Consider the following 16,093-nt stretch of genomic DNA (forward strand, 5'->3'; position numbering starts at 1 on the left):
TGCTGGGGACACTCACTTCATGCTTATTGGTCAATGAAGTTATGGTTAGCCATGGATGGAGCCATTTTTGATGGACTTGAACTTTTTCTGGAGACATAGATCACCTGGATCTTTCTGATTATGTTGTTTATATGCTTTTCCGTGTCTTCCATCGGTATTTGTTGTGTCAGGATCGTCAACACCGGTGGTAAACTTTACAGTCCCGTCTTGTAGTCGAGAGCGTAATTTTCTGCGGACTAAGGGACTGATGACCTCTTCTTTTGTATATAATTCCTCCCATTATGTCCGTGTACTAATAAAGCCACTAGTTGGCGAAACGTCTACAAATAAAGATACCCATATGTTGCACACGTGAGTATTTCTTTAAAACAAAGTATGTTAGCGATTTATGACTTTCTACCCGGGGTTCCCAAACAACATAGTTGCTTGACAGGTAGTATGACCTCCCCCTTGACCGCTGACCTCAGGTAACTTTCATGCAAAACTCGCTTCTAGGGGGGAAAAACATAGGAAAAAGATGAAAAAACTCATAGGTAAAAAAGTCACTGAAAAATGTTCATTAAAGGTCACGGAAGTTTTGTGAAAAGTCATGGAAGTTACGTAGGAAAATTCGCAGGAAAAGCTACGGACTTGGTAGGTAAAAAAAAAGGGGGAAGGGAACATAAAAAAGGTACAGGAAAAACCGAGTGTTCAGATAAGACAGCTCAACAGAGTCAACCTAACACAGTCTACCCTCCACTCTCTCAACCTAACACAGTCTACCCTCCACTCTCTCAACCTAACACAGTCTACCCTCCACTCTCTCAACCTAACACAGTCTACCCTCCACTCTCTCAACCTAACCCAGTCTACCCTCCACTCTCTCAACCTAACACAGTCTACCCTCCACTCTCTCAACCTAACCCAGTCTACCCTCCACTCTCTCAACCTAACCCAGTCTACCCTCCACTCTCTCAACCTAACCCAGTCTACCCTCCACTCTCTCAACCTAACCCAGTCTACCCTCCACTCTCTCAACCTAACCCAGTCTACCCTCCACTCTCTCAACCTAACCCAGTCTACCCTCCACTCTCTCAACCTAACCCAGTCTACCCTCCACTCTCTCAACCTAACACAGTCTACCCTCCACTCTCTCAACCTAACACAGTCTACCCTCCACTCTCTCAACCTAACCCAGTCTACCCTCCACTCTCTCAACCTAACACAGTCTACCCTCCACTCTCTCAACCTAACCCAGTCTACCCTCCACTCTCTCAACCTAACACAGTCTACCCTCCACTCTCTCAACCTAACACAGTCTACCCTCCACTCTCTCAACCTAACACAGTCTACCCTCCACTCTCTCAACCTAACACAGTCTACCCTCCACTCTCTCAACCTAACAGTCTACCCTCCACTCTCTCAGCCTAACACAGTCTACCCTCCACTCTCTCAACCTAACAGTCTACCCTCCACTCTCTCAACCTAACCCAGTCTACCCTCCACTCTCTCAACCTAACCCAGTCTACCCTCCACTCTCTCAACCTAACACAGTCTACCCTCCACTCTCTCAACCTAACCCAGTCTACCCTCCACTCTCTCAACCTAACCCAGTCTACCCTCCACTCTCTCAACCTAACCCAGTCTACCCTCCACTCTCTCAACCTAACCCAGTCTACCCTCCACTCTCTCAACCTAACCCAGTCTACCCTCCACTCTCTCAACCTAACCCAGTCTACCCTCCACTCTCTCAACCTAACCCAGTCTACCCTCCACTCTCTCAACCTAACACAGTCTACCCTCCACTCTCTCAACCTAACACAGTCTACCCTCCACTCTCTCAACCTAACCCAGTCTACCCTCCACTCTCTCAACCTAACCCAGTCTACCCTCCACTCTCTCAACCTAACCCAGTCTACCCTCCACTCTCTCAACCTAACACAGTCTACCCTCCACTCTCTCAACCTAACACAGTCTACCCTCCACTCTCTCAACCTAACACAGTCTACCCTCCACTCTCTCAACCTAACACAGTCTACCCTCCACTCTCTCAACCTAACAGTCTACCCTCCACTCTCTCAGCCTAACACAGTCTACCCTCCACTCTCTCAACCTAACAGTCTACCCTCCACTCTCTCAACCTAACCCAGTCTACCCTCCACTCTCTCAACCTAACCCAGTCTACCCTCCACTCTCTCAACCTAACACAGTCTACCCTCCACTCTCTCAGCCTAACACAGTCTACCCTCCACTCTCTCAACCTAACACAGTCTACCCTCCACTCTCTCAACCTAACACAGTCTACCCTCCACTCTCTCAACCTAACAGTCTACCCTCCAGTCTCAACCTAACAGTCTACCCTCCACTCTCTCAACCTAACAGTCTACCCTCCACTCTCTCAACCTAACCTAGTCTACCCTCCACTCTCTCAACCTAACACAGTTTACCCTCCACTCTCTCAACCTAACAGTCTACCCTCCACTCTCTCAACCTAACACAGTCTACTCTCCACTCTCTCAACCTAACACAGTCTACCCTCCACTCTCTCAACCTAACGCAGTCTACCCTCCACTCTCTCAACCTAACACAGTCTACCCTCCACTCTCTCAACCTAACACAGTCTACCCTCCACTCTCTCAACCTAACAGTCTACCCTCCACTCTCTTAACCTAACAGTCTACCCTCCACTCTCTCAACCTAACACAGTCTACCCTCCACTCTCTCAACCTAACCCAGTCTACCCTCCACTCTCTCAACCTAACACAGTTTACCCTCCACTCTCTCAACCTAACACAGTCTACCCTCCACTCTCTCAACCTAACACAGTCTACCCTCCACTCTCTCAACCTAACCCAGTCTACCCTCCACTCTCTCAACCTAACAGTCTACCCTCCACTCTCTCAACCTAACCCAGTCTACCCTCCACTCTCTCAACCTAACAGTCTACCCTCCACTCTCTCAACCTAACACAGTCTACCCTCCACTCTCTCAACCTAACCCAGTCTACCCTCCACTCTCTCAACCTAACAGTCTACCCTCCACTCTCTCAACCTAACACAGTCTACCCTCCACTCTCTCAACCTAACCCAGTCTACCCTCCACTCTCTCAACCTAACAGTCTACCCTCCACTCTCTCAACCTAACCCAGTCTACCCTCCACTCTCTCAACCTAACAGTCTACCCTCCACTCTCTCAACCTAACACAGTCTACCCTCCACTCTCTCAACCTAACACAGTCTACCCTCCACTCTCTCAACCTAACCCAGTCTACCCTCCACTCTCTCAACCTAACAGTCTACCCTCCACTCTCTCAACCTAACCCAGTCTACCCTCCACTCTCTCAACCTAACAGTCTACCCTCCACTCTCTCACCCTAACACAGTCTACCCTCCACTCTCTCAACCTAACCCAGTCTACCCTCCACTCTCTCAACCTAACACAGTCTACCCTCCACTCTCTCAACCTAACTTAAGACAACCTAATCTAATATTGTCTTAATTTAACTCAACCTAACCTATAACGTATTGTTTAAAAATAATACCATAATATAAAATAATACCATAATATAAAATAATACCATAATATAAAATAATACCATAATATATACCAGCATCGACACCATGCCTAACCCTTCTAGGGTAGGGTAGGTGCCTGAGCCCGAGCTTTTAGCTCATAAGACTGTCATTCCCATTAGCCCCCTTGGGGCGGGGATGGCAGACCAGAGAGGGACAGTTGGTCCCAAAGATGAGGAGGTACTTGTGCCTCCTCCCATGGGAGACTTAGGTCTCAGACACTCCCTAAAGAGGGAGCCAAGGCCGGGCCACCACTTGGAAAAGGCCCGGGCCGGGAGAATACCGGCTAATCTTTAATAATGATAATAATATACCAGATGTAGCATCAACAGTAAATACATTTAACTTATTTAAAAACTGTCTTTTTTTTTTTTTTGGTATCTTATTTTCATGGAAAAATTTTCGACTCTTTGTGTTTTCCCTGTTGGTCCAAAAACTTGACCGAATCTGACACTTCAAGAATATTTACGAATATTACGAACAACAAATGTTTGCAGGGACAACGTTTCGCCCAGTGTGGAACTTTACCAAGACATGACCTGATATAGTTTTGCACAGAGCGAAGCGTAAACCCAGTGTAACTTTTAAAGGATAGCATATTAATGGATACTACATTAAGGGATGGGATAGTACCTTAAGGGATAGTACATTAAGGGATAGTACTTTAAAGGATGGGATGCTAACTTAAGGGAAAGTGCATTAAGGGGTGGTATCTTAAGGGATAGTACATTAAGGGATGGTACATTAAGGGATGGTACCTTAAGGGATAGTACATTAAGGGATGGTACATTAAGGGATAGTACATGAAAAGACAGTACCATCCTTAAATCGAACCTGTTTATCATCAGTTCCCTATGTACTGCCTAACCTTACGGATTCAGAGCGTCCCTTGTGAATTTAATAGCAGTAGGATAGTTGACTAGTCCTGGGGAAGGAAGCTACTGGTAGAGATGTGAAAACACGTCTGACCAGCAGAGAAAGCTAGAGCAAGGGAAGCCTAGAGCTAGGGTGAGAGCGATAAAAGAGCCTCGAGTCACGGTCAGAGAACCAGCCAGTAAGAATGACCTAGAGCGAAAACGAAAGCGCGTGAACCAGAGTGAGGAGAGGAACTGCTTGAGTGAGAGTGAGGAGAGGAACTGCTTGAGTGAGAGTGAGGAGAGGAACTGCTTAAGTGAGAGTGAGGAGAGGAACTGCTTGAGTGAGAGTGAGGAGAGGAACTGCTTAAGTGAGAGTGAGGAGAGGAACTGCTTGAGTGAGAGTGAGGAGAGGAACTGCTTGAGTGAGAGTGAGGAGAGGAACTGCTTGAGTGAGAGTGAGGAGAGGAACTGCTTGAGTGAGAGTGAGGAGAGGAACTGCTTGAGTGAGAGTGAGGAGAGGAACTGCTTGAGTGAGAGTGAGGAGAGGAACTGCTTGAGTGAGAGTGATGGAAGAAAAGCGAACGACAGCGTAAAAATAATAAAAATAAGGTAAATCGAAGAACAAGATCAAGAATAAAGACACAACACCGTGACTGCAACAATACACTAATAACCCGCACATAGGAGAGAGCAGCTTACCACGACGTTTCGGACCGAAACGTCGTGGTAAGCTGCTCTCCTATGTGCGGGTTATTTGTGTATAGAACGAGATAATAAAAGTAGGACAAGAGGGAGAGAGAGCGAGAGAGAGAGAGAGAGAGAGAGAGAGAGAGAGAGAGAGAGAGAGAGAGAGAGAGAGAGAGAGAGAGAGAGAGAGAGAGAGAGAGAGAGAGAGACAGAGAGAGAGAGAGACAGACAGAGACAGAGAAAGAGACAGACAGACAGATAAAGACAGGAATTACAAAGACCAGCGTTGTCTGTTACAGACTAAAACTGACGTTGTCACTAGGAAATCCAGTTTCCATAGCGATACTTTATATAAAGAGACACTGAAGGCTCTCCCCCTCCCCACTGTACTCTAACAAGCAGTTATGGAACAAATTGTAAAGAAAAGTCGCGAATTATTGAAAAATAAGACTATTATCCCTTATAAATTACTATTAAGAACTATTAATGCTACTGGTGCTATTACTACCAGCACTCTCACTGAATTATCACGCGCCAGAAATGCCACTGATAATCCACGTAACAAGATTATATACTGATATCTTAAGTAACATTATTATCAAGCGAAAATGTATTTTTATAATCTTAGTTATGCTCACGGTGTGGTCTAACACTGTGTGATGTCTTCACGGTGTGGTCTAACACTGTGTGATGTCTTCACGGTGTGGTCTAACACTGTTTGATGTCTTCACGGTGTGGTCCAAAATTGTGTGATGTCTTCACGGTGTGGTCTAACACTGTGTGATGTCTTCAGGGTGTGGTCTAACACTGTGTGATGTCTTCACGGTGTGGTCTAACACTGTGTGATGTCTTCAGGGTGTGGTCTAACACTGTGTGATGTCTTCACGGTGTGGTCTAACACTGTGTGATGTCTTCACGGTGTGGTCTAACACTGTGTGATGTCTTCACGGTGTGGTCTAACACTGTGTGATGTCTTCACGGTGTGGTCTAACACTGTGTGATGTCTTCACGGTGTGGTCTAACACTGTGTGATGTCTTCACGGTGTGGTCTAACACTGTGTGATGTCTTCACGGTGTGGTCTAACACTGTGTGAGGTCTTCACGGTGTGGTCTAACACTGTGTGATGTCATCACGGTGTGGTCTAACACTGTGTGATGTCTTCACGGTGTGGTCTAACACTGTGTGATGTCTTCACGGTGTGGTCTAACACTGTGTGATGTCTTCACGGTGTGGTCTAACACTGTGTGATGTCTTCACGGTGTGGTCTAACACTGTGTGATGTCTTCACGGTGTGGTCTAACACTGTGTGATGTCTTCACGGTGTGGTCTAACACTGTGTGATGTCTTCACGGTGTGGTCTAACACTGTGTGATGTCTTCACGGTGTGGTCTAACACTGTGTGATGTCTTCACGGTGTGGTCTAACACTGTGTGATGTCTTCACGGTGTGGTCTAACACGCTGTGTGATGTCTTCACGGTGTGGTCTAACACTGTGATGTCTTCACGGTGTGGTCTAACACTGTGTGATGTCTTCACGGTGTGGTCTAACACGCTGTGTGATGTCTTCACGGTGTGGTCTAACACTGTTTGATGTCTTCACGGTGTGGTCTAACACTGTGTGATGTCTTCACGGTGTGGTATAGCACTGTGTGATGTATTCACGGTGTGGTCTAACACTGTGTGATGTCTTCAGGGTGTGGTCTAACACTGTGTGATGTCTTCACGGTGTGGTCTAACACTGTGTGATGTCTTCACGGTGTGGTCTAACACTGTGTGATGTCTTCACGGTGTGGTCTAACACTGTGTGATGTCTTCACGGTGTGGTCTAACACTGTGTGATGTCTTCACGGTGTGGTCTAACACTGTGTGATGTCTTCACGGTGTGGTCTAACACGCTGTGTGATGTCTTCACGGTGTGGTCTAACACTGTGTGATGTCTTCATGGTGTGGTCTAACACTGTGTGATGTCTTCACGGTGTGGTCTAACACGCTGTGTGATGTCTTCACGGTGTGGTCTAACACTGTGTGATGTCTTCACGGTGTGGTCTAACACGCTGTGTGATGTCTTCACGGCGTGGTCTAACACTGTGTGATGTCTTCACGGTGTGGTCTAACACTGTGTGATGTCTTCACAGTGTGGTCTAACACTGTGTGATGTCTTCACGGTGTGGTCTAACACTGTGTGATGTCTTCACGGTGTGGTCTAACACTGTGTGATGTCTTCACGGTGTGGTCTAACACTGTGTGATGTCTTCACGGTGTGGTCTAACACGCTGTGTGATGTCTTCACGGTGTGGTCTAACACTGTGTGATGTCTTCATGGTGTGGTCTAACACTGTGTGATGTCTTCACGGTGTGGTCTAACACGCTGTGTGATGTCTTCACGGTGTGGTCTAACACTGTGTGATGTCTTCACGGTGTGGTCTAACACGCTGTGTGATGTCTTCACGGCGTGGTCTAACACTGTGTGATGTCTTCACGGTGTGGTCTAACACGCTGTGTGATGTCTTCACGGTGTGGTCTAACACTGTGTGATGTCTTCACGGTGTGGTCTAACACGCTGTGTGATGTCTTCACGGTGTGGTCTAACACTGTGTGATGTCTTCACGGTGTGGTCTAACACGCTGTGTGATGTCTTCACGGTGTGGTCTAACACTGTGTGATGTCTTCACGGTGTGGTCTAACACTGTGTGATGTCTTCAGGGTGTGGTCTAACACACTGTGTGATGTCTTCAGGGTGTGGTCTAACACGCTCTGTGATGTCTTCACGGTGTGGTCTAACACACTGTGTGATGTCTTCACGGTGTGGTCTAACACTGTGTGATGTCTTCACGGTGTGGTCTAACACACTGTGTGATGTCTTCACGGTGTGGTCTAACATTGTGTGATGTCTTCACGGTGTGGTCTAACACACTGTGTGATGTCTTCACGGTGTGGTCTAACACACTGTGTGATGTCTTCACGGTGTGGTCTAACACTGTGTGATGTCTTCACGGTGTGGTCTAACACACTGTGTGATGTCTTCACGGTGTGGTCTAACATTGTGTGATGTCTTCACGGTGTGGTCTAACACACTGTGTGATGTCTTCACGGTGTGGTCTAACACTGTGTGATGTCTTCAGGTGTGGTCTAACACACTGTGTGATGTCTTCACGGTGTGGTCTAACACACTGTGTGATGTCTTCACGGTGTGGTTTAACACGCTGTGTGATGTCTTCAGGTGTGGTCTAACACGCTGTGTGATGTCTTCACGGTGTGGTCTAACACACTGTGTGATGTCTTCAGTGTGTGGTCTAACACACTGTGTGATGTCTTCAGGGTGTGGTCTAACACACTGTGTGATGTCTTCAGGGTGTGGTCTAACACTGTGTGATGTCTTCAGGGTGTGGTCTAACACACTATGTAATGTCTTCAGGGTGTGGTCTAACACACTATGTAATGTCTTCAGGGTGTGGTCTAACACGCTGTGTGATGTCTTCAGGGTGTGGTCTAACACACTGTGTGATGTCTTCAGGGTGTGGTCTAACACGCTGTGTGATGTCTTCACGGTGTGGTCTAACACGCTGTGTGATGTCTTCAAGGTGTGGTCTAACACACTGTGTGATGTCTTCAGGGTGTGGTCTAACACACTGTGTGATGTCTTCACGGTGTGGTCTAACACGCTGTGTGATGTCTTCACGGTGTGGTCTAACACACTGTGTGATGTCTTCAGGGTGTGGTCTAACACACTGTGTGATGTCTTCACGGTGTGGTCTAACACACTGTGTGATGTCTTCAGGGTGTTGTCTAACACACTATGTGATGTCTTCAGGGTGTGGTCTAATACACTGTATGATGTCTTCAGGGTGTGGTCTAACACGCTGTGTGATGTCTTCAGGGTGTGATCTAACACACTGTGTAATGTCTTCAGGGTGTGGTCTAACACACTATGTGATGTCTTCAGGGTGTGGTCTAACACACTATGTGATGTCTTCAGGGTGTGGTCTAACACACTGTGTGATGTCTTCAGGGTGTGGTCTAACACGCTGTGTGATGTCTTCAGGGTGTGGTCTAAAACACTGTGTGATGTCTTCAGGGTGTGGTCTAACACGCTGTGTGATGTCTTCAGGGTGTGGTCTAGCACACTATGTATTGTCTTCAGGGTGTGGTCTAACACACTGTGTAATGTCTTCAGGATGTGGTCTAACACACTATGTGATGTCTTCAGAGTGTGGTCTATCACACTATGTAATGTCTTCAGGGTGTGGTCTAACACGCTGTGTGATGTCTTCAGGGTGTGGTCTAGCACACTATGTAATGTCTTCAGGGTGTGGTCTAACACGCTGTGTGATGTCTTCAGGGTTTGGTCTAGCACACTATGTGATGTCTTCAGGGTGTGGTCTAGCACACTGTGTGATGTCTTCAGGGTGTGGTCTAACACACTATGTAATGTCTTCAGGGTGTAGTCTAACACACTGTGTAATGTCTTCAGGGTGTGGTCTAACACACTATGTAATGTCTTCAGGATGTAGTCTAACACACTGTGTAATGTCTTCAGGGTGTGGTCTAACACACTATGTAATGTCTTCACGGTGTGGTCTAACACACTATGTAATGTCTTCAGGGTGTGGTTTAACACACTATGTAATGTCTTCAGGGTGTGGTCTAACACGCTGTGTGATGTCTTCAGGGTGTGGTCTAGCACACTGTGTGATGTCTTCAGGGAGTGGTCTAACACGCTGTGTAATGTCTTCAGGGTGTGGTCTAGCACACTGCGTGATGTCTTCAGGGTGTGGTCTAGCACACTATGTAATGTCTTCAGGGTGTGGTCTAGCACACTATGTAATGTCTTCAGGGTGTGGTCTAGCACACTATGTAATGTTTTCAGGGTGTGGTCTAGCACACTATGTAATGTCTTCAGGGTGTAGTCTAACACACTATGTAATGTATTCAGGGTGTGGTTTAACACACTATGTAATGTCTTCAGGGTGTGGTTTAACACACTATGTAATGTATTCAGGGTGTGGTCTAACACACTGTGTAATGTCTTCAGGGTGTGGTTTAACACACTATGTAATGTCTTCAGGGTGTGGTCTAACACAGTATGTGATGTCTTCAGGGTGTGGTTTAACACACTATGTAATGTCTTCAGGGTGTGGTTTAACACACTATGTAATGTCTTCAGGGTGTGGTTTAACACACTATGTAATGTCTTCAGGGTGTGGTTTAACACACTATGTAATGTCTTCAGGGTGTGGTTTAACACACTATGTAATGTCTTCAGGGTGTGGTTTAACACACTATGTAATGTCTTCAGGGTGTGGTTTAACACACTATGTAATGTCTTCAGGGTGTGGTTTAACACACTATGTAATGTCTTCAGGGTGTGGTTTAACACACTATGTAATGTCTTCAGGGTGTGGTTTAACACACTATGTAATGTCTTCAGGGTGTGGTTTAACACACTATGTAATGTCTTCAGGGTGTGGTTTAACACACTATGTAATGTCTTCAGGGTGTGGTTTAACACACTATGTAATGTCTTCAGGGTGTGGTTTAACACACTATGTAATGTCTTCAGGGTGTGGTTGAACACACTATGTAATGTCTTCAGGGTGTGGTCTAACACACTATGTAATGTCTTCAGGGTGTGGTTTAACACACTATGTAATGTCTTCAGGGTGTGGTTTAACACACTATGTAATGTCTTCAGGGTGTGGTTGAACACACTATATAATGTCTTCAGGGTGTGGTCTAACACACTATGTAATGTCTTCAGGGTGTGGTTTAACACACTATGTAATGTCTTCAGGGTGTGGTTTAACTAACATCCCCAGTGTGGTTTCTATTTTTTTAAAACCTTCGTGTCATAAAACAACTCTCTGATAGCTATGTTATTCTCAACTACAAATTATTTGGTTTATGTGAGGTCGAGCTTAATGATCACTCCGAGGTCTTTCTTCTCGCTTACTACAGTCTGTGGTTTCGTGTAATAAATACAACAATTATCACCATCTTCATCTTCATCATGGTTATCATTATTATTATTATTATTATTATTATTATTATTATTATTATTATTATTATTATTATTATTATTATTAAATCGTATGCTGGATATGCAAATTAAGCTAAAATCTTATCTGAAAATGTCAGCTGTTTACTAAGGTTTCAGGAAAAATTCAGGTGATCAGCACAAGTGATGTTGCGAGTTTCTCTGTTGATTTTTTTTTTTTTTTTGGGTTTCATGAAAAAAAAAGAGAATCTGTTTTGGGGTCAAGATTGAAGCTGTAGTCTGATTATCTTTTTTATTATGAATTATTTCTTCTGGATGCTTGCCATATATTTGCTAAAAAAAAAAAAAACTTTCGGTTGGAAAGACGAATGAATCCAGGCTGTAGAGAATTTAAAATTTTGTGCATTTTGCAGTCGTGATAGATGACTACACACACGACCATTGGTACTGTGAACACACGACCATTGGTACTGTGAACACACGACCATTGGTACACTACCCACACGACCACTGGTACACTACACACACGACCACTGGTACAGTGCACACACGACCACTGGTACACCACACACACGACCACTGGTACACTACACACACGACCACTGGTACACTACACACACGACCACTGGTACAGTGAACACACGACCACTGGTACACCACACACACGACCACTGGTACACTACACACACGACCACTGGTACACTACACACACGACCACTGGTACACCACACGCACGACCACTGGTACACTACACACACGACCACTGGTACAGTGAACACACGACCACTGGTACACCACACACACGACCACTGGTACACTACACACACGGCCACTGGTACAGTGTACACACGACTACTGGTACAGTGCACACACGACCACTGGTACAGTGCACACACGACCACTGATACAGTGCACACACGACCACTGGTACACTACACACACGACCACTGGTACACTACACACACGACCACTGGTACACCACACACACGACCACTGGTACACTACATACACGACTACTGGTTCACCACACACGACCACTGGTACGCTACACACACGACCAATGGTACACCACACACACGACAACTGGTACACTACACACACGACCACTGGTACGCTACACACACGACCACTGGTACACCACACACACGACCACTGGTACACTACACACACGACCACTGGTACACTACACACACGACCACTGGTACGCTACACACACGACCACTGGTACACTACACACACGACCACTGGTACGCTACACACACGACCACTGGTACACTACACACACGACCACTGGTACACTACACACACGACCACTGGTACGCTACACACACGACCACTGGTACACCACACACACGACCACTGGTACACTACACACACGACCACTGGTACACTACACACACGACCACTGGTACACCACACACACGACCACTGGTACACTACATACACGACTACTGGTTCACCACACACGACCACTGGTACGCTACACACACGACCAATGGTACACCACACACACGACAACTGGTACACTACACACACGACCACTGGTACGCTACACACATGACCGCTGGTACACCACACACACGACCACTGGTACACTACACACATGACCGCTGGTACACCACACACACGACCACTGGTACACCACACACACGACCACTGGTACGCTACACACACGACCAATGGTACACCACACACACGACCACTGGTGTGCTACACACACGACCACTGGTGTGCTACACACACGACCACTGGTACGCTACACACACGACCAATGGTACACTACACACACGACCACTGGTATGCTACACATACGACCACTGGCACACTACACTACACATAAACCACGTAACGGGCGGGGTTGGAAACCATGACGATCGAGTCGTAAGACAGTACACTCCGCACATAAAAATATAAGAAAATGGGAGCAATGGCCCGTTCCAAGGGGACACTACTGAAATCCACCCATTTCCATTCAAGCACCTGTGTCCATCACTCTGGGGTTTCTGAAGGGGTTTTAAAATACTCGACTGGAAGAAGGGGAATTTTTTCATTCACCGAGTCGACTAAATTAATTCTACACAGCTTAGGTCGCAGATTTTGATTAGCTAATTGTACCACGGCCATTGCAACGAAGCGGCAAACAGAAATCAGTCTTGGATATAATTTTGCTATAATTGTTGTAGATAATAATTCTCTTATTACCAGTAAGAGATTTTTTTTCATGAATTCTACGTCCTACATCAAATGTTATATCTAGCAAAAACATCCGTTCCCTAATATTTTGTCATAAGACACAGTAACATTCTCACTTTAACCTGCCCTAATATCTGATTGGTCCTCGGTTTCGTTGCTTGTTAAAGCGTTGTTGGTTATTACATCCAGACTTGTCATTGCTAATATATTTGTAATGGTTGCACCGTGATAGCCTCTGCAGCAGTAGTACTCACCTCATGTTGTCTGGGCTCGTCTCTCAGATACCGGAGCTTTAGCAGCTCACGGTGGCTAGTTTCTAGTCGCCTTCAGCGCGGTACCACTGTGAAACAACTAGTGCTACACTGCTTCAAATGTCTACTGCTACCAGCAACCTGTGCCAGTTAGTGTATACGATGAGTACAAGACCCGCGGTGGTACGAGCGGTACCGGGATTCCACAAAGGTACCGTCACAGAAAGCGATAAGTGCTGGCCAGAGTGTGGCAGTTATCCACGTGATGCGAAGGCTTCGGACCGCGGGATGCGACAGGTCCACGCCACGGCGTGAGACGGTACCAAGTGGCACAGGTGAGCTGAGCAGGTGAAACTAGCAAGTGTACACACACGGTGGAGGCGTGGTTACGACTGGGTTGCCGATGTATTGGTGCCTTTTATAAGCCACGGTTGCTCACATTGTCTTTCTCGCCCCTCCCTTGAACACGCCCTCACACCACTCCTTCTCTTCCACCACCCTTCCCTCCCTTATTCCCTCCTTCCTACCCTACTCTCATCCTTATTTCCTTCTTTTTCTCTCTCGTGATCACGACTTTACGACCTCTTTCATCTCTTCCCCACTCTATAACTCCCCCCCCCCCCATACACAATCCCTCTCTAATGATAATGACAATGTTTATGTTATGGTATTTTAGAGGACATTTTGCCCTTCAGAGACTTTATTAGTTGAGAATGAGTTCATCGTAGTCTGCGGCGAGGGGCTGAGGTCTCTGGCGAGGTAGTGAGGTTTTCAGGTAATGGCAGTATTAATTATAGGTAGGATTACATTTTTTAAAACCTTGGAGATGGTGCATGATCCAAAGATTTGTGAAATGATGTTGTTAGTGGAGATTAATGTAATTTCCAAATACAGGCTGCTTCCTTGATCTGCTTTCTTGATAGCTAATTTTACTTCAGGGAAGTTCATCGGGAGGTTACAGGTGTCACGATGTACCGTACATGTGTTGCTAGTGTCGTCCCTCTGGTAAGCATAACTGTTTCTTGATACTTGTGTTTAAGTCCCAGGAAGTGTCCATGTAAGATTTTTGACAGCCTCCATAGGGCATGGTGTGGACATACTACAGTATTGTTTACTGGTTTAGTTTTTTATAGTCGTTGATAGTATTGGAGCCTATGTTGATAAATTAGACACATGTGTAACGTATGGGTACCTTCACTGTGGAAACGTTTCGCCACTGTGTTATGAACGTTTCCACAGTAAAGATACCCAAGTGTTGCACATGAGTATAATGTATCAATTTGTCGGTTCAATGAACCATTTAACTACACCACCGGAGGTTAGGTTTCCGTCTCTAAAGTTGGTTTTGGCTAAGGTGGTGGTTAAGTTGCTGCTAGTTTGGTTCACCGGTAGGACTGTTGCTTTTTATTGGTGAGCTCCGCTCTGGTGATATGCAGAATGATTTCCGGTCTCCTTTCATAGTCGGGTTGTGTAACTCTATGAAGACTGTAGACGTATTCGCATTTCTCTCTTAGGAACGAGGTGGAGGAGGAGACTGCGTGGGCTCCCAGGAAGTACCCAGTGATAAGTCCATAAGAAAGAGGGAGCATTGCAGCAGGTGTACTGGCCCGTGCTAGGTAGGTTCAAGTCAACCATACCTCCGGCCGGGATTGAACCCGCGGTCATAGAGTCTCAAAACTCCAGCCCGTCGCGTTAGCCACTAGACCAGCTAGCCACAATAAGATTCATCCAACTAGGTATATTTCTACACCATAGGAAAGTTAGCACAGGCACCTCTGTGACCACAAATGCAAGTTTTTACAGACGAATCTCCAGCTAGCGTGGCCGTGACGAACTCTAGCTCAAGTCCCTTCACTGCCGTGGCTAGCTGGTCTAGTGGCTAACGCGACGGGCTGGAGTTTTGAGACTCTATGACCGCGGGTTCAATCCCGGCCGGAGGTATGGTTTATTTGCAATCGTGTCATTACGATTTCTTGAGTCAGTTAGGTTCAAGTCACCTACCAGCTTATGCCACTGACCCAACCTTAAGGAAGGAGCACGACATCAGACCTACTAGCACAAGCTAGTCAGGGACAACTTACACCCACTCATGTATTTATCTACCCTATTTTTAAAACTACACAACGTTTTAGCTTCTATGACGGTACTCGGGAGTTTGTTCCACTCATCCATAACTCTATTACCAAACCAGTGCTTTCTATACCCTTCCTGAATCTGATTTTTTTCCAACTTGAAACCATTGCTGCGAGTCCTGTCTTGGCTAGATGTTTTTAGCGCTCTATTTACTCCCCCTTTATTTATTCCTGTTTTCCATTTATACACCTCAATCACATCAGCCCTAATTCTACGCCTTTCTAGAGAGTGCAGATTCAGGGCCCTCAGTCTGTCCTCATAGGAAAGATTTCTGATACACGGGATCAACTTTGTCATCCTCTTTTGTACGTTTTCCAGTGCATTTATATTCTTTCTGTATCTCGTCGACGAGAACTGTGCAGCATAATCTAAATGAGGCCTATAAGAATATAGAGCTGAAGAACAATCTGAGGACTCCTATTGTT

The 16,093-nt window shown here is 46.0% G+C and overlaps 1 protein-coding gene across 1 annotated transcript in view; it reads right to left on the bottom strand.

The window, feature by feature from the left end:
- cysu (Curly Su) overlaps positions 1-13,678 on the bottom strand; it is a 125,611-nt gene extending 111,933 nt beyond the window's left edge. The window contains exon 1 of the mRNA XM_053773809.2: positions 13,539-13,678. Within this exon, the coding sequence (XP_053629784.2) occupies positions 13,539-13,543 (5 nt within the window). The 5' untranslated portion in view covers positions 13,544-13,678. The remainder of the gene's footprint in view (positions 1-13,538) is intronic.
- Positions 13,679-16,093: the final 2,415 nt, after the last annotated feature.

The sequence above is a fragment of the Cherax quadricarinatus genome, chromosome 7, assembly GCF_038502225.1.
Source record: "Cherax quadricarinatus isolate ZL_2023a chromosome 7, ASM3850222v1, whole genome shotgun sequence".
Lineage (NCBI taxonomy): Eukaryota > Metazoa > Arthropoda > Malacostraca > Decapoda > Parastacidae > Cherax > Cherax quadricarinatus.